This window comes from Sardina pilchardus, chromosome 9, assembly GCF_963854185.1.
Source record: "Sardina pilchardus chromosome 9, fSarPil1.1, whole genome shotgun sequence".
In the NCBI taxonomy this organism is placed as follows: Eukaryota; Metazoa; Chordata; class Actinopteri; order Clupeiformes; family Clupeidae; genus Sardina; species Sardina pilchardus.
In genome coordinates, this window is record NC_085002.1 from 6,966,886 (window position 1) to 6,990,446 (window position 23,561).

General features: G+C 43.7%; 2 protein-coding genes across 2 annotated transcripts in view; both read right to left on the bottom strand.

Moving 5' to 3' along the window:
* Window positions 1-9,070: 9,070 nt before the first annotated feature.
* mettl1 (methyltransferase 1, tRNA methylguanosine) lies at window positions 9,071-20,053 on the bottom strand. Its single transcript, XM_062544868.1, has 6 exons — window positions 19,855-20,053; window positions 19,351-19,496; window positions 18,738-18,922; window positions 13,430-13,543; window positions 9,633-9,734; window positions 9,071-9,498 (listed from the first exon to the last, which is right to left on the bottom strand). Exons 1-6 carry the CDS (start codon window positions 19,932-19,934, stop codon window positions 9,382-9,384), a joined length of 744 nt encoding a protein of 247 aa, XP_062400852.1. The 5' UTR covers window positions 19,935-20,053; the 3' UTR covers window positions 9,071-9,381.
* Window positions 20,054-21,408: 1,355 nt separating this feature from the next.
* LOC134092236 (E3 ubiquitin-protein ligase MARCHF9-like) overlaps window positions 21,409-23,561 on the bottom strand; it is a 20,589-nt gene continuing 18,436 nt past the window's right edge. Inside the window, exon 4 of the mRNA XM_062545035.1 lies at window positions 21,409-22,684. Within this exon, the coding sequence (XP_062401019.1) occupies window positions 22,338-22,684 (347 nt within the window). The 3' untranslated portion in view covers window positions 21,409-22,337. The remainder of the gene's footprint in view (window positions 22,685-23,561) is intronic.

Here is a 23,561-nt window from a genome sequence, read left to right on the forward strand (position 1 = left end):
GGCAGAGTTATTTTTGCGCCTGTCTCCTTTTTACTGACAGTGAAGTTGTTTATGGGGCAAGAGTAAGCGTGTGTGGAGTGTCTATTTTTATTGGAAGGACTGCATCTCTTTGCCGCACATGAGCACATGGAACGCTCACAAGGGAAGCATCGGGTGACCATCATGTCCAGACAGGGTGCGATAAAACAGCAAACATCAGTGTGGTAACGATGCAGTGTGGAACAGGAACACAACTACATTGCACTGTATTCATCCGGTACATCAAATATCCACACAAATGGAGATCAGGACACTCCAGAGCTACAGTAGAGGAAGTACCGGAGGTGCGTGTACAAGACAGCTAGATACCATGAGTGGTAGCATCTTTTTCCTCTCTAGAGGCTTCAGAGAGTCTGTTCTAGTTTTTTTTCACAAGCTATAGCTACACATAAACTTCTATTGGTTTTGTATTTGTCCTAAGAGAGTGATACCATCTGATTTTTTTTAAACGTAGAGTATGATAGCCTTTCAAACAATGGACTTTGAAACAGACTTCTAACATGGCCATCTTACATGTCTTTCTTTGCCTCCTAAATCATTACCGGTAGACGTTCATAGGTCAAATGTATTTTGGGTTAAGAGAACGGTCAGATAGGTGAACATGTCCTGTTTGTTTTTGGTCTTTCCCTCACTCACGAGTTATATAAGTGATCATTAAAGGAGGTGGCATTCTATCACTCCAAGAGTTCTGGGCTTGGATTTGATCTGGATAATGTTGACAAGCTGCAGGCCATGGAGTAATTTGTGGCAAGTTCTGATGACATGCGCAATCATGGGACAGGTGGGACAGGTGTTGTAAACACGAGTTTTGTGTGTAGTGTGTGTGTGTGTGTGTGTGTGTGAGGGCAGGAGATGCAGAGTGTAGCTTGGAAGGAAAAATGGATAAGGGACAGGTCAGCTGCATCTGTAAACAAGAAAACCAAACAATGTTTTTGCTGCCATCTTCATAGAGCGTGTTATAAGGCAGTTAGGTAACCAGACACATAGCTTTCAAAACATCTTCCCATCTTCCCAGATGATGACTTGGATGAGCCTTTGAAGTGTCAAGAAAACTTACATCTCTCACTGCTTACTTGATTCACAATCCCAAGATCACATTGAAGTGAAATAAAACACTATCACTATTGCTGTAGTTGTTAGTCTATAACACTCAGCCATGACATTAAAGCAACACATATTGTTTTTTGTTGGATGCCTCTTCCTCCAACCAGATGAGAAAAATGATGTACAGTGTAGACCTCCATCTTATGACAATGGCCCATAAAGATGTGTTTGCATGATTGTCACTGCTAAGCAATGGTGGGAGTGCTGCTGCTGACAAGACTTGAGATGGAGAACAGAGAGCAGTGCTGTCGACAGTATAATAACTGCTGCAGCCTAACGGTCCAGCAGCGACAACACCTTATGTATTCAAGTGAAGAGAACAAAGGCTACATATGTACCTTTACCTGCAGACCTACTGATTCTCTCTGTTTAAGGTACTACAAAATGTTTGTGGCTCAGTTGTATAAGGGTGCAGAGGTGGTGAATGGTTGTTGTTATTTGCTGGGGGTGAAAGTATACCTGACAATGCCAACTCACCACTGGGTACACAGGGGCATTTGGTTTGGCTTTCCAGTCAGAAAGTTGGCAGAGATGGACAGAGTGGAACATGGCTGAGGTGTTTGTTTACAGTTATCAACATGGCTGGGTATGGCTGGTTGTTTTGGTGACACAGCTGGGAAATCATCAATTTGAACAATTTTTGACCCATTTTCACTTCTTAATCTAATTTGTACATTCACTGTTGTTACAGTCCTGGGAGCAAATTGGTGTTTTATCTTCAGCCCACAGCAAAGGCTCTGAAGATTATCCTTAGAGGAGAGCGCACAAGTGAGCATGCTGTGTCTGTCCTTGAAGGCTGCAAATGTAGGACACACACTGCCTAAGACTCACTGTGGTTTGAGATGCTTCACTCCATTTTTTGATACTACACAGTGTATTACTGACTGGTTCTGAGGTGAAAAGCAGCAAAAATGCAAAAAGAGGAACAGTGAAATTGGCTGTAATACAGCTCCACATCAATATAGTTCATAAAAGCTGATAACTATGAAGCGATACTGACAATATGTGACCATCCACAATATTAAACAAGATATAATGTGGTCATTAGTGTTGCAATGGTTGCAGGATTTCCCAATAATGTAATGCAGTGGTTCTTAACTTGTCTGACTTTGACACTCACAAATTCCCATGTTCATTAAGTCACGACCAATATAGTGTTAAAGCCAATGGATATGGTGGGCAACCTAAGACAAAGTGCCTGTAGGTCTACTGCTTTGGAACCTGCTGGTGTTTGGCATTACATGTGTGTACATTACACGTGTTACCTTTCAAAGTAGTCCACAGGTTGGTCTGTGACAGGGATGCTTTGTTATGTGGCAATTTAGTTTTGATGGTTTAATGCTCTCACGTGCAAGCAATATACTGCACACCATACATTGGGATTTTGGTCCCATTTCATCCTCAATCCATATCCTACTTCAAATAGTCAGGGTTGTTCAGGGCCTACTTGCATTTAAAAAGATGTCTCACATAACCTGTCCGATATTAGATCTGAAAAGGTAGCATAAAAAAGCAAAAGCACCACAACCCACCTAGAATGGTTCCACGACCCACTTTTGGGTCCTGACCCACCAGTTAAGAAACACTGGTGTAATCAATATCATTACCAAAGCCAATCACACACTGACAGATACCCTCAGCCTCAAACCATCATATTAATAAAAGTCAATATAATTTACAACTGTGTACTATATTTGCATAAAGCACAGAGCTGTGATTAACAATGCTATTACATAAAATATTAGAGTGAAATGGACATTCCCCTTTGCTTCAGAGAAACCACAGAAAGAAAAAAGAAGTGCAGAAGAGGAAAAAAGAGAAGAGGATATCTGTGGCCAAGAGCAAACACACTTGGCTGTATTTCATGCGGAGTGTCCATGCTGGAGTTTAACCCACATGTTGATAATGAATAATGACATGTACGCAGAACTAACAAGGCGGAATGGGCTCGCTCGCCAGACCTCCCATTCAGGGAAACACAGATTGGGTTAGGAGAACAGCGGTGTGATTTCAAGCACATTCTCAGGAGGCACACACACACACACACACACACACACACACACACACACACACTTTTCATTTAAATCAAATTGCTTCTCCTGTAATGACCAGGTGAAAGGTCTTGTGGGGACTTGCAGTGTGTGTCTAGTAGGTGTACAGTTGACCTGGGTGTTGATATGAGAAGTGTGCATGTGCAGTGCATCTATATTACCTGCAGAATCTCTGTCTGCAGAGCAAAGACATGAACACCAAACCACACTTGCTATATGCATGTACATTTGAACTTGTACATAATCAGTGTTTGCATTCAGATGAGTAGAGCAAACATGAATGTGCATGTGTAGTTGTGTGTTCATGTGCTCTCGTACTTGTGAATGCATTGTTTGCACAGGCATGTCAAGCATGTGTGCGTAACCTCAAGAGTAATGGGTGAAAGTCTACGGACTGTACTGGATGTCTGAGACGACACTGTGTGAAACTGAGCAAGGTTGGATCCCTTCAGCTGGACCCTATGCACATATAAAAGGGCCTGGAAAAATATTTTTAAAATATGTGCAGAATTAATTTTGCCATTGTTTTCCTGAAACATTGAAGGTCTTCCCTTCCCGTTGCTCAAAACCTGTATACATCATTCAGAATTGATTGTGCATTGCCAAATGTGTAAGATTCCAATGCTGTAGGCACTAACGCTCTTCCACAGCTCCACATCGCCATAGGTCTGGTGTTGATACAGTGCCATCCAGGCTTGTGCAACACTCAGAATTGAATTGAGAATGACTCCTGAATTCTTATTCAATTCTTGAATTAAAGGAAGTAGATTGAAATTCAATTAAATGAATATACATCATTAAATTGTAGTGTTTAACAACATAGTTTCACAGTATACAGTATGTCAGATATGATTGCATCAAACACACAACTTATAACTTAAAACAGTAAGCAATTACATTTCCAAAGTAACCTTCCCAAATCTGAATGTATGTCGGATTCAACATTCTTTCTGTTGTGTGACTGTGGAATTGTTTTGAATTGCCATGAATTTAATTCCACTTCCTGTCATTCCAATTCCAACTCAAATTCAACTTCCTATGGGGCAGAGCCAATTCAATTCATGAATTGAATGGAGGCCAATTCTAAAAATTGGAATATTGCACAAGCCTGGTGCCATCTGAGGTCTTGTTTGCAAAGATTTCTCTGGATTCTATGAATGTTTTAATAATAGTGTGCCCTGTAGATGATGAGCTGCCCAAACACTTCACAATTTCATGTTAAGAAGCATTAAAATTACGTTGTTTCATCATTTGTGCACACAGGTTTACACAGTGACGATAAATACCCCCACATATTTACTTCTAAGAGACCCTGCTTCTCTGGAAAGCTCTTTTTCATACCCAATCATGTTACCAGTTACCCTAATTAGTAGTGAAACATTCCTTCTTTTGCTTCCTTTATTAGTACACTACTTTTCCAGTATTTTGTTACCCCCGTCCCAACTTTTTTTGAAACTTATTGCTGGTATCAAATAAAAAAATTAAAACATACATTTTCCATGAAATAGTCAAATTTGTACATTGTCAACATCTGATATGTTGTTTGTATCCTTTTATTCAACTAAATATGAGTTTAAGAGCAGATTATTCCCTTCTGTTTTATTCACATTTTCATATCCCAACTTTTTCTGTTTTGGGGTTGTATATATGGGCTGTATATGTACATATAAATATTGTTAATGTATACAAGAGCATCTGGGCAAGGATTCAAAAATAGAATAGCACTCAGTTCAGTTACACGTCAGCAAAACCACAAGCCCGAGCATCTGAGCAGCTGCAAAGTACCAGCGTAGACTAACACCTTATCAAATACTTCTGCTAAGATCATCTGGGGCGATTAGATATCCCTTGCCAGTACCATTTCATAGGAAATGGCACTGTATGTAAGCAATAGTGCCATTTCTGCATCTCTTCACTACAGACTAAATTTGAGCTGTTCCTAAAGAAGTCTGGTGGTTGGGGGTAGCTGGATGCCATGCATGATTAGGTCTCAACATGCCCATGTCTAATTTGCAGTTCTCATGAAGTGTTCCTTAAAACCACCAGATTAGAAGGGAACAGAGTGTCGCTGTGCTCATATGGCAATGTATCCCCATAAGTGCATACTAATGTAAAAGACCAACAGCATAGATGTAGCCTTCTAAACACCAGACCACATCTCAGTTGAAATTGAGAGTGGGTCTGGAAAGGGTTTATTGATTTACAACTTCCAGGAGTGTAACTATCAGTGAATTTAAACTTAAATCGGTGCATTAAACTCATACCAAATCCTTTCAAAATTGCAGCAATCATGCAAACAAAGGTTTTAAATGCAGTTTATTCAATTCCAAAGTAAATAGACATCTGTATCTGTTTAACCCTGTCGCTATCTGCACTGCCATTGGCTGTTTTCAATGCACTACTCTATCTGTCATGACATAAAGCCCGCCCCATGCCAGATCAGCGATAGTGATTGGATGTTTTCGGAACATTGCAAATGAGTGTCAGCGGTCAGACGGACCTGCAGAGCAAATTCAAATTTGCCAAAGGTTCGTATGGGTATTCCCAGGCTAACAAAGACGGAGAGTCAGGAAGGGAATTGTTAGTCAAGCTGTCGTAAGGTGCTTCTCAACATGCCTCCTCGATCCTCGATCCTTAGGGCAATCCCACTGATCTATAACTAACACTGGATAGACTATCCCATTGTTTTCGCCCCATCATTCTTTATGTAGATCAGTGAGGATCGAGGCCCGAGGAGCATGGGAGGACGTATAAAAGCCCAAATGAGAGGCACCCAAAGAGTGGAGGTTAAAGTGATACTTCAAGGGATAACAACAGTACCGCACTGATTTTAGCATGACGCCTACATTCATAAAGTCAACTATACGAGACATAAACGCTTGCCCAAGATATCCCATGTGCTCTTGAGCAGATAAGTTATTTCATCTAGAGATCCCAGAGGGAGACATGCTAAGCTAAATGCATATTTTCCCTCCATAAGGAGCTGATCTGGATTAGTGTGTCTGCTAAATAAAAAGCATCACTTGAGCTCAGACAGCTGATCTGGGATGAGATTGGCTTTAACACTCCACACAGGAACTTAGATTAAGGGGAAGTTACGCCTGCTCTGAGGTCAAGATGATGAGGTTTTTTGGAGTGAAACTATGGAATTCTGTGGAATGGTCTTTCTTTAAACAAAGTCATGGACTGTTTATTATAGGCCTTCTAAGACTTATATTATGGGATTTATCTAAGGAACAATGTTTATAAACGTTAATGTTATGTTAATGTTATAAATGGCAATACTAGAGAAATGCGTAAGAGGAGGTCATTTTCCACATTTTAAATCTCTTGTGCTACTCAGCTCAGAGGTCGAGGTGAGGACACTTACAGTACTGTAAATGTGTAGTCTTCACTCCCAAAGGCATACCAAACGAGAACACTACTGTACAAACGAGAACACTACTCTATAGGTTTCAACCAAATGAGTTGGGCATCTGATTAGTTTGAGAGAAAGCAGGGGCACCTTGTGGGAAGCCATGCGCGGCAACTACACGTATGTGTACTGCATGTGCACAAATTGCACCTCTTGGCTCGTCGCCAGTTGCAAGACGCAGACGCACGTCTCTCAACCTCATTTACAAGCAAAAAACACCTGCACATGCACCCTCACAAAGCAGCAGGAGGGTGGAGAGTCAAAAAAAAGACAATGCCATGATTGTGTCCAAGTGCATCAATGGCACCTTGTCTTCAGCATGCGGAGGGGATCTCCACCCCCCTTCCCCCCAGAGAGAGAAAGAGGGGGAGAAAGAGAAAAGCAGAGAATGGAGTGGTAGAGGATGGATTACAACCCCCCTGGCTGTGGAGGCGTGTGTAGTCACGTAGCTTCCCCAGACACTTTCTAATGAGGAAATGCAGCACTCCGAAAAACCTCCATAGAAATGCACGAGGGTTAGTTTGTAACGGCAATATGGCAGTTGTCTACACATATCCCCCGCCTCTTCCGCCGCAAAAAAGGTGGTGACATGTGAATACATTGTGGCAATCGCGTTGTGATCTTTCCGCTCGCCGCTAGGTTCGTGTCGTGAAGCTCTGCGCACTCGCATTTCTGCCGAAATAGATGCCCAATAAGTGACCAACAAGCGTTACAATATGGCCGCCGAGTGGAGGGATTGGCTTGAAAGGACTTTGGCCTCCCTTTAGAAAGCCCAACACTCGTCCCCAGCTAAGTTGCTGGCTAGCGCTCACTGCGCCTCTTCTCCAGTGAGTCCCCTCATAAATAGTATGCTCAGTACCTCCAGAGTACTCTCATGCACAATCACTACCTTCTCAAATGGTCCAATGACATGAAGGCCAGTAAAAGTAATGGCAAAAATATTTTCACCAATGTGCAAGGTGCACATACACAAAAAAACATCTACTTGCACAAATTTCATGACCACCGTACCATATTCTAGGTTAGGCTATTTTCTCCATCAACTGGCACGGACAATTAGAGTAATGTTGAAATATGAAATAACCGCATATGATGGAAAAAGATGCGTTCTTCGCTGGCACGATTGGACGAGATGCCACTGCCACAGGCCACACACCTGATAGTATGCAAGTTCAAACCCAGAATGTTCCGATCTCCGTCATCTCTGGAATGTGTCCTCCGTGTTCTTGGGTTGGGATGAGATAGTGGATTAACGAACCATGTGCCTGACAATCACTCAACCCCATCGAGGGTACAGCCGTCAGTGCATGTATTCGAAACCCCCTTCCTGTTTGTGGCTCTTTGCTGGCGGCACTGGCGGTTACTTGCTTGCCTTGGTGGAATGCAGTGGTTGACTCTGATCTGATCCTCATCTGACCAGACACGCTAATTTTCTCGACTATTCTGAGTCGATGTTGACAGCACTTTTTTTAGGCTTCCACAAAAGTTTGGGGATTCTCTGAAAAGGCTATTCAGAAACATCAGCATCTGTTTCAACTTTGACTGAAGGGTGTCTGCCTGTTTGGCATCACATGGACACAGCCATGCCCAAAAGTGTCACAACACTACTTCAAGTCATCGTTGGCTAATCAAAATGGCAGGACTGGATCAGACCCACCTCATTTCCTAGAATGAACATGACCGGGCAGGCACCCTGTGAGAAATCTAAATATATATATCTAATATATTGTTTAATGAGGAGAGCAATCAAGCCAGTTCTGCCTCCTCAGCTCCTCTGCAGTTACTGTGTGTAACATTTCTCATGAAACAGATGTTACAACACGGGGAGGGAACTGGTGGTGGTGAGGGTCGGGTCAGGAGAGGATAAGGCGAAGACTCTAAGGCTAACACTAACACGTTGGCCTGGCAACCAACCGACCCCCGACTCTGCTTCACTTTAGGTAATTTTTCACGTACATGTTTATTATCTCCATCTTCAGCCTCTTTCCCTCCCATACACCATCCCTTGCTTTTTCCCCCTTTCATTTCTCTCTCTCTTTCCCTCTCTTTTAGCTTGAGCTGATCCTTCTGAGGCTCTGGTCCAAAACCAACTCTTCCGTTCAGTTCACAGTGTCAGGCTGGAACAGAGAAACCCCCAGAGGCCCGACCTAAAATAGGAGTCTGGCTTTGGCAGAGGTGAGGAACAACAATTCACTTTATAAAAAAAAAAAAAAGAATTGGCTGGGTGCTGGGGCAGGGTGGAGCGATTGACATGACGACAAAGAAAAAGACCCAAATTCCCCTAAAAAAAAAAAAACCCGTCCAACTACTGCAAGTTCATCCAAGTTGAACAACGACATGCCTCCGCCGTCAAAGTTCATTGTGGATCCAAAGAAAAGTTAAATTGTAATAAGGCTAAGAATTGCAACATGTAAAACCTGTTTACTAAAACAAATAAATAATAGATAAAAAATGCACAGGCCCTTCTTCTGTCTAAAAGCAGACTCTTGCCTGCTGAACAGAATGTTTTATTGAAAACATGAAATAAGACTCAAGTCTCCACAGATATTTCTGAAAACTGAAAAAAAAAACCTCACACTTCCAGTGGAGAATTTCAGCTATTCAGCTGCTTAACTGGTAGGTGGTCCCATATGCAGTGTTTTGACCTACAGTGGGACACCAAAGTTTCAGTCATACACCTGTAGCCTGCTGACCAGTGTGGTGGGCAGGTGATGATCCATTCAATATGGAGAATGTCCAATCGGCAATGTCAGGCTGTGGAAATGTTTGTTCTTAACTCTGATCGTCCATGCGGCGGAAGACTGCCAGAAAGTTCTTTCCACCGTTACGCTGTACTTTTTTCCCCTCTTCTGTGCATGTGCCGAGGCGACCAACAATGACGTCATCAACCTACGACAAAATACACAGCACTTAGAGAAAAAAGGTGTGTAAACCAATCCAGTCACTGACCAAATCTAGGATGCAAGGAATGAATGTAAAAAAAATATCAACAACCCAGGAGCCCAGAAGTCTCTCAGACCTACCAGCTCCTCCTCTGGGACACGTGTGAAGAGAGGGTGTTCCGTAAAGTGCTTCACCATCCATAGATGCACTTCTTCAACGTCTGTGTTTGTGTACACCAAGCCCTTTACCAAACAAAAAGAAAACATTAAGGTCACCTTAAAGCAAGAATAGAGAGGCCTTAGCACTGGAAGCAAATGGAGTTCTTTTCCAGGTTCTGTAAGGAAATGTTATCAATGAATTGATTGATAACTGAAAATATGGTCGGCTGTCTAGCACTGTCGGATTATGGATCGTGTTAACGTTTGATACATTCAGGGAATCAATACTGACGGTGAATAGCCACATAACGACTGTAGAGACTTCAGACTCACACTCACAAGCCAGTTTCCCACAGCAGAGTTGGCATGTGAAGAGAATTACACACACCCATTTACACACGTGTGTGTGTGTGTGCGTGTGTGCGTGCGTGCGTGCGTGCGTGCGTGCGTGCGTGCGTGCGTGCGTGTGCAAACACTACTATACACCTGCTTAACTTCACTGGAAATATTGATCCCATTCCTAGTTTAACACATCGCCCCAGCTATTTCACACAGCACCACACTCCCTCCTCCCATCCGTGTTTTACCTAAAACCTCCACAGCGGCTTTACCTTTAACAACTCTGTTGAGCAAAGCAAGCATCCACCCCACCACGCCATACACACACACACACACACACACGCACACACACACTCTCTCTCCACAGGGGCCTGGAATAGCAGGCGAGCAAACACAGGACCTTATCTGTCGTGTCATTGGAGTTTACTCTGGAGCTTGAACAGATTGTATAATTAGAAGGCGAACTTCGTGGAAAATGCTCCAATGGCACAGATTTCACTGATCCTGCACAAGGGAGCCGAAGCTTCCTGTGTGGTCATAGCCTTGTCATAATCATACCTGGCTGATGCTATCTCTTCCTTTTATCTCCACTAGTCTCCATGGCTCTCTTTGGGCTGTGGAGGACTCAGAACACTGCAAGGTTTGCACTCAATGGGTTAAGAACTGGTTCAGCATTTTCTCAAGAGTTTCTCAATGTATTTGTGCTTAAGTGGTGGCATGCTCATTGGGAGCAGAGTTCCCCACAAAAGCGCCTTTACCCAACCAAAGCGCCTATCCTGGCCTAACCCCCACTCCACTCACAACCCAACACCAGCCGCTCCAGATGACAGGTGCTGAGTGTGCAACCAGTGAGAATTAACAGCCCTCACACACACACAAATTCATAACCCACAGAATTAATAACCCACATTCACAAAAACAAGTCTGGCATTGTTCACAACCTGCTTGAACAAACGCACGAACAAACGCACGCACGCACGCGCACACACACACACACACACACACACACACACACACACACACACACACACACACACACACACACACACACACACACACACACACACACACACACACACACACACACACACACACACACACACACACACACACACACACACACACACACACACACACACACACCTCACTGTGTGTAACACATCCATCATGAGTGTGCACACACCTCTCGCTAAACCCCTTGGAGATAAAAATATGGCAAGTGAAAAAGAACAGAGCACATGTTGACAGGTTGAAGGAGGGAAGAGCAGGGCAGAGAGAGAAAGAGAGTGTGAATGAAAGAGGGAGAGACAGAGGAAAACAGGAAGAGAGACAGACAAAAGAAGAAAGGGAGAGAGAGAGTGAAAGACAGAGAGAGAGGGGAGAGGACAGAAAGAGACACAGTGAGAAGGAAAGAAAAAAGGAGAGAGAGAGAGAGAGAGAGAGAAGGGCGAGAGGGCAGACACAGCAGAAGACAAAAAAAAGAAGGGATGGAAAGTAGATGTGTGGAGAGTGGAAATAAGGCCAGAGGTGCATTAGAGCAGAGGCAGGGACGTGAGGAGTGGAAAGAGTGAAGCAGACAGTTCAGGTGCGGGACCTGTCTGTCAAGTGAGGGCCACACCTGAGCAAGAAGCGCCCGACATGACAGGCCTGGAGAGAAACAAGCGCCAAACTCTCACCTCTCAACTCCTGATGTGGTGACGCAATCCAGCGACTCCAACTATATGCATTCATATCAACTCCTGTGGCATGTGAGGCTTTAATCCACACTGAGTTGTGGCACAGCATGTACAGTATAGTATCCATCTACAAATATCTACTGTACGTGTACAAATATTCTTTAACCTAATGGTATGTGTGCGCCATGCGTGTGAAATCCATGATACTGGTGTATCTGGTGATCTCCTTCAGGTCAGGACCACAAAAGTGGTTGGGCCCACAGGCTTCTGGTTATCTGTGTGTGCAGTGCAAGAGTGTGCCGACTGCTGACACGGGAGAAATCCCACACGAGTGCAATATCATGATACAAAAGACACTGCAGAGGATTAAACAGTGAAAACAGTAATCAATCAGAGCTTGATTACAGCGGAGCTTGAAGCCTTAATGATAGAATGGTAGATAATTGCCATATGTTGCCTTGCTAAAGCTGTGACGCGGCGCTCTCAAAAAAGAACATTACGCGCGGCGCCTGATTTTTAGATTTACTTTCGATAGATTCACTACAAACTAAACACGTGAGGGCATAAACACACGGCACCACTTGCCAAGGCGCTCGGTACACAAGCTCTATTAGCGTGCGGAAATCTATAACACAGGGCCACTTTCCCATTCATAAGTCACTCGTCCATCCGGCTCCATTTGATAGTAAGCAGCTTTAGGAGGAAAGCAGCTGAATCGCTGAACAGTACTGTGCTGAATAGGTAAAGGGGCAGCGATGGATGCTTGCCAACCTGAAGTGCACTGACCTGCAGAGGCCCTCTCATGAGCAGTGAGAATTCGTTATGCCTGCTTAGGCCTGTTTGATTAATCGATTTCAAATCGATTATGTATTTAGGATGATGTTAAAAAACTTGAAATTATCATTCAAAGTGATTTTTGAGCAAAATCGAACAGCCCTATACCTGCTGCACACCGCCTTGAGCCCAGTTAGTGGTAGTGTTTGGAGCTGGTGACCTGGCGACCGTCTTGCGGGTCCGACCCCTATCTATGCTGGAACTGATTTTTTTTTTGTATTCAAAGCAAGGCAAGTAAAACTACACTGGCTACTGCATTACAGGCAGGACATTTAAAAAGGACAAACAAAGAGGCTTACTTCCACGTACTGACGCAGACACCTTGTGTTGGTGTTTTGTGCCTGTGACAGGGTGGGAGACTGCTCAACGCCACATACGGATACACACGGAGTGGGGATAAAGCCATTTGCTGAAAGCTCATGGATATGGATGGGCTTTATGTTGGTATGAAAAGAGAGCATAAATCAGGCTTAAGACTGCAGTCACACTGCAGGGAGTCAAGTCACTACCACTCCCAAGTTCCCACCGCTCGGTCTCAGCCTCCCACCCGAGACTGCCACAATCGACGCCAACTCCATTAAGGATCATTAAAGAATTGTGCAAACGCAATATACATCCTGCGAGGCATTTCTTTTCTTCCCCTTTCTCCAGATCTGCGATTAGCCTAGTTTGAGACTAGACGACATGAGGACAATCGGGTTTTCCGGAGCGATGTGAATGAACGAGGTGGTGCGGTAATGTTAGGCCTACAGAGACAGGCAGATCAGCTGGGGGCTTTGAAGCATTCGCCTTTGCTGCTAATCTAAGTCACTTTGGTAAATAATCTTGGCCCCGGCTGAGCTGCTTTTTGGCCCTTGGGCGGGTGGATGGAGTTGGGGGGGGGGACGGACGCTGAATGTGTCTCTTTGTGTTGAAGTATAAGAGTCTTACCCCGATGCGGAGAGTGTAGGCATACTCCGCCAGCAGCGTGGGACTGATGATCCGCCACTTGTGTTTGGTCCTCTTGAAGTGCGGGTCGGGGAAGAGGAAGAACAGCTTGCTGAGCTTGGGGGAGCGGAAGGCGATTTCAGGACACGGGAGGCGTGGCAGAGCGAGAAGGAGAAGGAGAAGGAGAAGGACAAAGAGAGAGAGGGACAGTGGGAGGAAGAAGAGAGAGAGAGGGAGAGAAATCACAGAGCAAAGTTAATTTTCTCCATTCAAATTTGGATCAAACACAATGAATGAGACAGTTCTATTGCTGAAATGCTGGCTTTAATGTTAAAACACAGACACACACACGCTAGATACTCGTTCCTACAGTCAAGACTGCAGGATATTAATATGAATATAACTCAAATAAAGGCATTCTGGTACAACATACACTATGGGTGGCCATTGATGCTTTTTCTGCCAGTTCTATCATATTGTAGCAGGTTATATCAGATGAAGGCTCAAGAGGTGGAGTGGGCGAAGAGTGTCCCCGATCTGCTTACAGTGCGTTCCCAATGCAACTGCTCCTGGTCATCAAAAGTAGCCTCATCACCACCTGAGGCCCCCTGCGCCTGTGCGGCTGACCATTACCACCTCACCCTTGCCCTCCTTTGCATACTTAATGACAGCACACACCTGACTGGGTTCGTCAAGGGCATTCTAGAACATTCTAAATGATTCCAATCCAATTTCAGGTGTGAACAGAGCAAAATGATTCAAAATGACTCCAGAATCAGAGTTGTTACACGTCCTGTGCAAACTGCGTTCTTTTTCTAAAAGCGTTTTGCGTTTATGCATGGGCTGTTGCACAACACGTACAATATCACCACAATATATATGTAAGGCATTATTTGTTTAGCGTCTGCATACCAAAGAGAGTGTTCTATTAAGAGTAGGAGTACCATGCTGAATGAGCATTACACTAAATAATATGAAACTTGTGAGTGAAACTTGGTCCGAGTGGAGAAAGTTATTGCTCGAGCAGTACTGCTGTTGTGGCTGTTTTTGAGCCTGATGGAGACCCTATTAAAACAGGCCTGCAGACAGACCCTGTCCCAATACCAGTGGCACGCAATCAAAGTTTATGTTGAGTGAAACAAGCTCACTTGCTTTTCCTTTTTAAACCCAGGACATAGTTGCTGGGGCAGATCTGCTATCCTGCTGGGAGTCTGGCTAGGAATTCCTCCCCCCCCCCCTTTTAACAGGTTTTTATTAAAATAAACTCCAAACCTGCCCTCCCCACTACCACCCACCCACAAACCCAAAAGCTTCCCCACATCACCCCATACACACATCACACACTCCATTCAATACACACTTAAACACACACACACACACACACACACACACACACAAAGTACACACAACCCCCCATCATTTTTTTATTAGTCAAATAAATAATGTCCCGTTCAGACAGAGCGATGGCGGGATAATTATTGGGAGCGTGGAGGAGGGCCCTGGGGCCATCGCTCACTGGGCCCACTTCACTTCACATGGTGGAAAAACCACACCACACTTTAATTAGCCCGTCAGGGAAAAAAGAGAAAAGAAAAGTACAGAAAGAAAGGATAAAGAGGGTGCAGAACAAAAAAAAGGGGGAGGAGCGTGGCTAGAAATAGAACACTGCAGTTATACTGCATTTGTTGTGTGTGTGTGTGTGTGTGTGTGTGTGTGTGTGTGTGTGTGTGTGTGTGTGTGTGTGTGTGCTTGGGTGCATGTATGTGCATGCATATGAAGGGGGGAGTGGGATTACGACAAAGGGCTTCTAAGGCTTTTCACTCTTTCTCCCCCTCCCATCCCTTTCTTTCTCGTTTTCCCCCCAAAAACCAATTCATCTCGTCCACTCCAGCCGGCTGGACAGTGATAGCGCCGCTGTGCCCACCACCTCTGCATCGACTCGGCTGTCTTAGAAGTGGCTTGCCCGACCGATACTCGACACTTATGCCACTTATGACGAGCAGTGGAAAGATTTACACCACACATCATCACAAGGTTGACAGGGAGCGAGACAGAGGGGAAGGGAGAAAGACAAATACAGAGATAGACAGAGAGAGAGAGAGAGAGAGAGAGAGAGAGAGAGAGAGAGAGAGAGAGAGAGAGAGAGAGAGAGAGAGAGAAAGAGAGATCATCTTGTGACATGAGATGGATCTTTTTTTTTTGTCAATCATGGTAGATTACCGGTATTGCAGCAAAGTTTACATTGCTGTCCCTGTTGACTAATGTACAGGCGGCCGGAACGCACCAAGAGTGCGCATTCAGTGATTGATGATGACGCAAGAATTACTACAGCAGATGCTATATTGTCCTCTGCTACAATAACACCTCTGTCTGATTCTCCGCTCTGACTCATCACTAAACACATTACTGCTCTTCAGTCCCAATAAATCAACAGGCCCTATGACGTAAGAATGACCATGGGAAAAATCTGTGACAGTCATCATCAATAATGGATCGCCACCTTCCGTCATGGTACATAAGTGTGTGATTAGGCCTTTCTCCTACCTTTAAACTATCATCATTTGTTTCCTCTTTCTTGTCTAGGAAGCTCCCTGCAATTAAAACATTTCTCTGCAAAGACGTTGTCTAGCGAAATCTTTCAGTATGCGAACCACTCCAGCTTTTTCTTTGTCTAAGCAGCTGGCCATTCAGAAACAACAACTTGGATGTATTTGTGTAGGTTAACTTACGACACAACACAGCATTTGCTAATCAGAAAACACATTGGACATCATAAGTGAGTGGACTGGAATGCACAAAGAAGCATAATACATTGTCCAAATACACAATGGACAAGTTAGACATACTGTATTATTTCTAAACAAATGAGTGCATAACGCATCACTCTTACATTACACTGTGTAATATTCATTATATATAGTAAGATATGCAGTGAAATGAACCTAAAGTAAAAAAAATTGCTCTGTATGGCCCAGATATGTGGTGAAATTCGTATGGTAACCAGCTAAGGTTGTCTACGCTTTAGACCTTAGAAGAGTGCCATCGCAGACACAATGCTGCGTTCAACATGCACAGAATCACTTTAAATAAACAGTAATGCATTCAATAATTCAACAAAACAATGTGCCATTAAAGGTAAAGCAAAGTAAGAAAGCTTTAGGCCGGTGCTCTTAGCTGATCTGGCTTTGGGATCCACAATTTCCCATGATCATTAAGTTGCGACCCACATTTTTTCATTCAAGCCAACTAATGCAGTGAACTATGTAGTAAGATGCACAGAGTGCCTGTAATTACTGATGTTAGGTAGACTGGGTAAACCCGGCTCGATCTGCGATTGAATTTCACCCTGCAGTTCAGGCTGCACATTTATCTCTCCTGCTTCCTGCCCACATCTTCTGGATCAAGTCACAAACAAGCTTATTCAAAAGGTGCACCCGGATCGTTGGTCTGATTGGTTAAAGGACTATCCAAATGCGTACAGTCATTTGAACTATGCCCACTGATCATGCCTCTTGTGCAGCAGAAATACAACACAGACTCCCCAGACTAATGTTCAATTTTAGAAGATTGAGCTTAGTCTGGTGATAGCCAGACTAGATGTTAGGCACATTTGCAAAGTCCTCAACCCCTGTGTCGCCTTTCAAAGTACGACAGAATTGTCTTTGACAGGGGTGCCTCGTTTCCACATAGCATTTTAGCTTTGATGGGGTCATGCTCTCATGTACCAGCAATTCACTGCACACCACACACTGGGATTTCTGTCCCATTTTGGCCTCGATTTAGGTGAATTCATATCCTACTTCAAATATTCTGGGTCATAGGCTAGGCCTACTTGTGTTTAATGTTAAAATTGAAGAACATGACCCATCACAAAGCATTGTCTATGTCCATGGTAATGACTGACATACAAATAAAGTCTATCAAAATAAAGGTCCAATATTATATCTGATAGAGTAGGCTTTTTTCTAACTACAAGCTCCGCGACTCACCAAGAATGGTTCTGCAACCCACTTTTGGATCCCGAATCCACCAGTTAAGAAATAGCTTGAAATAGTAATAGCTAAGAAATAGTCTGAAAATGCACATTGGGAAAAAGGATTGCTCATGAATCATGATACTTTCAGGGCTTTCTGGAGGCTTTACAAACAGTGCATTAGGCTTAAAGAGGTTCAGTGTGTTCAATGTGTTCTTCAACAACAGATGTTTAGACCCATTCTAGGTTTAGCCTTGAGTTCCAGGGCCTTTTCTGTCTTTTGTTTTGTTGTTTGGGATAGGGTGCTTAAAAGCCTACATTCATTATCTTTGTCCTTATAGGATTGTTCTGAAGAACACACAGTTTTGAAAAAAAAAAATGGGTTATTGAATTGGACCACATTGATTTAGCACCAGAGATCATCAAAAATCCTTTCTCCAATCAGTGACTTTCAAATGACCTGACCAAGGAATCGAATCTGGCAGATAGTCACAGTATTCCAACTGTGATAAAAATGACACGGCTTTACTTGATTACTTAATGGTAATTGGAAATGATCAAATTGACCTGGGGCCAAAAAGTTGTTGCTGCACCAGAAGGTGGCAACATGGCCCTTCTTTTGAATAAACAGAATTAAACAGCGTAACGGCTAAGAACAACGAATATAGAAAAATGTCACTGTGCCTGTGAAAATCTAGACTGGGTAAACCCAGCCCGATCTGCCGGCGATTGGATTTCGCCCTGCAGCTCAGGCTGGGAACCTCCATATTTATCTCTCCTGCTTCCTGTCCACATTTGGTGGAACCAATTACAAACTAGCTTATCCACCAGGCGCAGCCGGATTGCTGGTCTGATTGAAGGACTATCCAAATGTGTACAGAGTCATTTGAACTATGCCCACTGATCATGCCTCTTGTGCAGTAGAAATACAACACAGCCTCCCCAGACTAATGTTTGATCTTAAAAGATTGAGCTTAGTCTGGTGATAGCCAGGCTGATGAAAATCATCAATATGGTCTTGACTTGGTCAAAAATCCATTGATTGATGCCAAAGAGCTCTTTAATCCGGCAAACCAAGATAGAAATGATTCACAACATACTCCTTTCCAAAACTGTAGATTGATCCCTCTTTCCTCTCTATGATCCTGGGGTATAGTCCACATGCGATCTGAGGAAGGCCATACTGTAGGCCGAAACGTTATCGCTTTATCATTTTAAAAAACGCACTTATAACTCGGAGTGTGCGGCATCTCTCTCTCGCTCAATAAGCTTTAAACATAGATGCCTGCACCTCAAATGTGGTGTGTGTTCGCACCTCTCCTTCCATAGTCCACTTACTTGACCTTTGGTGAAGAAGTTGGGCAGATACTTCATGGCATTGCTACGGAGGCAAGCGATGTTCTGGTAGCGACCGGGCTCTGCAGCACGGAGAGATTTAATGCGGTCCTGGACATAATCAGACACTTTCACGCGGATCTCCAGACCCAATATCAGTGCATCAGGGAAGAGAGGGGACAGCTCAACTGTAAAAACACAACATGAACCCAATGTAAGAGAATGCAGGGACAAGAGAACAGGCATGACCAACTGTGCTTCTGGCTTTCTAAAATAGTAGCCAACTATTTGAAAATAGTGAAAAGACTGAAAGACGCCACACATTGTGGGACATATAACTTTGATGGAATTCAACATTGGTATTAGCTGAGAAACAAGACAGTACTGAAGGAACTTACATGGGCAGAAATGCCATATTAGTTTTGGTCTTTTGTAACACTGTTTCACTTAAACAAAGGTAACCTCTGTGCTCACAAAAAGGCCTTGATATGAAAAGTCTCTTGACTATAACTAACTATCAAATCAACAGCAGCCTCTAGTGGTTCATTGTGGATGTTATCAAACCTCTCAGATTGAAAAGACTGGTTTCTGCAAACACATTTAAGGATTACATTACCAAGAAGTCCTCCGTATCCACAGCCAATGTCGGCAAACTCTACTTTGGCTCTTGATCTGTTTGGCTCGTTGTCGTGACGTTCATCAGGTGGACTGCAAAACTCTGGATACAGCTCTGACCAGTCCATTTCTTCTGGACACACGGGACTGGCAAGGCAAGGGGATAAATAACATGTATCTTTCTGTTAATTCAAAGACATCCTAGATACATGGAGAGAATGACACGACAACTGACTGTTTCAATTAAATTCATTCATCATAGTCACAAAATACATCTGAAACGCTCAACATTTCTTAGAGAAACTTTTAAACCTATTTGTAGTTTAGGATACACAATTAAGTTAAAATACCTGAATAACAACACCAACAACACACCAGCTATTGTACTCTGAATGACTTTAACGTTAGAGCGGATATAAGACAACACCTGAAGTTAAAGAAGTTAGACATTTGGGAATAGTGGAGACAAACAGTGCTATCCGGAGAACTATCGTAGGCTACTTACTACTGGAATGTGTGGTCTGCCATTGGATTGGAATGAGCCCTTTGGCGGTAATAACGTTTCTGTGGCATTGAAACGCTCATCTTGCTTGTATCAGAGCCGATCAATTTCGCAAAAATATGTCATACAGAGTCAATTAAACACCCTAACACAGAAAGCTCACGTCGCCAGCTCCACGCACGTTGAATGTTGTGAGTCGCACATGGATGACGTAAAAATATTTAAGGTTTTGATTGGGTGAAAATGCAGAGCCTATCTGGTTGGGTTTTGCAGAAAATATTCACCTGTGATACAATGTTTACACAGCCAGAAGGCGCTGTGTATTATGTGAAGCAACCACAAATGTTTCAATTTTTGTCACATAAAAGCAATTACGGCATTTGTTTACAACTGTGACAGACAGGCTAAATCTTTGTTAATTTTAAATGAGTTAATGTTGCCTTGCATTATCAAGGTAGCCTATCCATTCAAAATTATTCATAAGACTAGCCTACAATCAAGCCCTATAGGCTACTATGTTGAAATAATAATTAACAGATTAATGTTATGCAATAGAGCCTTAATGTGCCGTTGCCTACCCAAGTGGCTTTGAAAAGCACAGATCTGCAGACACAGTGGACGAGCCTCTTAAAAACATTAGCTGTCTGTAACTGTGAGGGCATGTGAATGTCATGCCTTTTTTAGTTTGACTAGTTAAGTGTAGCATGTTCAGACAGTCATGTAGTCAATAGGCCTAAAACTTACCTATACATTTACATATTCAACGGCCTATGCTTTCTTTATAACACAGAGACCATACTTAGGCTACTTACTGTGGCTTCAGGTGTAATTTGTGGCTGGGATGCTGAGTCCAGTTAGGAAGTGTTTTTCACTGCTCTGTATGTTTAAAATTGTGGCAAAGGGCAGCAGTAAACCAGAACTTATATGTTCACTATTCAGAAAGTGTAGGTGCACAATAAAACTATGAAATGATTTATCCACATTCTAAATGGTTTGAAGTTACACTGCAGGATGGATACATCAGTGTGAGAGAAAATCCTACATTGTGAAAACATAATTAAGAGCCAACTGGCCTCTCCATTAATTATCGAATATTGAATTGGACATGTTTATGTAGTTGCCATCAACTCTACTAAATCAGTGAACTGAACTGAACTGAACCCAAAGGTCAAAACTAGACGATGACTAAAGAAAAGGAGGGCATGTAGCCTGACTTAAATAAAGGCTTTTTTTCATCATACGAGAGAGCCTCAATTCATTTTCTTTCTGAGTGTGTGTTTTTTAATAGTTATTCTCTTGTTATTTTTTCTAAATAAATATTTTGAAATTGAGCACTTCATACACTGGGAATGTGAGTGGAAACTGTAACCTGTCTTAGAACATACCAACTGTATCATCACCAAAGTCATCACCAAAAACACACTCATTTATGTGCAACCAGGCACAGAATCTCTTCTGCAATGACAAGAAATTTCTCACACAAAAGCAATTCACCATAACATGTACAGGTTTTCTTTATTGCAGAAAATGAATTGTACTTTTGGAATTCCCCTTTGTGTCACTCATCTCTTTTCAGGAGGTTTATTGCACTTGGATGTCTTGTATTTAACTTGGGAATGCCCTTGTGGAGTGGCAAAGGAGCCTTTTAGGGCTATAGGACCACAAAAGAGAGAGAAAGAAAGAGAGAGAGAGAGAGAGAGAGATCTATAACCACACCTGTGGCACAGACCAGAGGACGAGAGAAAGAGGAGGATGGCTGCCTGCATCAGGTCAAAAGCATAGATGAACAAGGAAGGAGAGGGGGGAGGGTGGGTATGAAATTCCACTTTTTCCATATCATGTTATAAGTTATCAAAATCAAAATCAGTAACAATACCCACAGTTTTTTTTCTCTTTTTTTTGTCATTGTTTGCCTTTCTTAGAAAACAGAAGAACGGGATACATGGCAATGCTTTTTATATTTCAGCTGGGGAAAGAAAACCCTCCAGCTTTTAGAAGTTGAAGCCGATATTTTTTTTTAAACAGTTTTTCCCCCTTGTTTGTTGTCTTCATCTTTCTTTTTTTAAAACATAATGGTTTCAATGTCACAATCCACACTGGTAAATGTAGCAGTTAAAAAAAGCGCTGCTCACAGTCCTCTCAGATGACAAATGGGTCGGCTTTACCCAGCAGTTTTGTCCACCAAACACGGTCTTTGAAAAGCCGACGACGTGTGCTGAGAAGGAGCAAGAGGGAAAGGCGTTGAAGAGAGGCAAGAGAGCCACATCAGTTCGCTAAGGGTCCTTTGATATCTGAAGATGGGGGAAGGCGCACAGAGGCATGGCTGTGAGGCAGACGCTTGGAGGGGGGGGGGACTGCAGTGTCAGCGCTCCCCCAACTCTGCCACCTCCACGACCAGCCAACCCCCCACAGCCACTCGCTCCACCCCATCCTCCGCTGGGATCGTGCCCCCGTCGGGAGTGAAGGGGGTCGGGAGCGGGGGGGCCTCATACGGTGGTGACCCTCATCACCACCTCCCTGTTGGTGGCGGAGCCCAGGCGGTGCTCGGTGGGCCTCAGCTGGCTCAGGATGTGCAGGATGGTGTAGCCGCAGTGGTGGTTGAGTATAGTCCTTACGCGCTGGCCCGTGCGCCCGGCGCGGTCGCTCAGGCCGGAGCTGTGGGGGCCGCCGCTGCCCCCCCGCGACCCTCGCCCCCCTCCCCCCTTGCCCCCCGAGCTCAGGGGGTCGCCAAGGTCCTTGGCCTTCTCATAGTTCAAAACTTTCCACTGCTGGTTCACCGCCTGCCATCGCTTGAATATCCGGTACACCGATGAGCCCTCGTGGATTATAAGGCCTACAGAGAGAGAGAGCGAGGGTAGGAAAGAAAGAGAGAGCAAAAGAGGGAGAGATTTGGAGGGCAGGATGGAGGATAAGGAGAGAGAGGGATGGATGGAAGAGAGACAGAGAGAGAGAGAGAGAGGAACAGAGTGGACGTACAGAAAGTTGGAAGATACGTGTGACAGAGAGGAAGAGAGCATGAGGCGGTGTGGGTAGAATCATCACTCAGACAGTGGCGAGGGGTGGAGGGAGAGAGACAACATCAAAGTGGATTGGAAGAGATGGCGGTTACAGACATGATGGAGTGAAAGAGAAAGAGATTAGACAGAGAGAAAGAGCAAAGGGAGGGGGGATTGGGAGAGAGAACAGAGGGAGACAGAGGGAGATGTTAAGAATTCAACCCCACCAAAATGCATTTGGGAATATAAAATGAGCAATCCCTCACATGAGCACAAAAGTAAATATTTAAAAGAGACGGCAAAAAAAGGGACTATTGGATTGCCGCTCCGCATTTGCAGTGCAGACATATTGCACATACATTGACCCCGCCACAAGCAACTAAATGAAAGAAAGAATGAAAAAAAGACAAGCAGAGACAAACAATAATGAAAACACGCTCAGATCAGCACATAAATTACTCATACTGCACAGGCTGCTAGGCCATAAAGATTCATCCACAGCTGACGCCCAGAATCCTGAATATTAAATGACATAATCAATAATACAAGCACAAAGCAAACACTTGAGGAATATCTTGCGATTTCTCATAACAAGATATCACTGACAAAACAAAACGGTAGCTGCAGAACCCAACTACAGCGACCACCACTGTGGTTGCCAAATACTGCTGACTAACGAGAAAGTAGGACAAGATATGCGACTCTGAGTCAGAC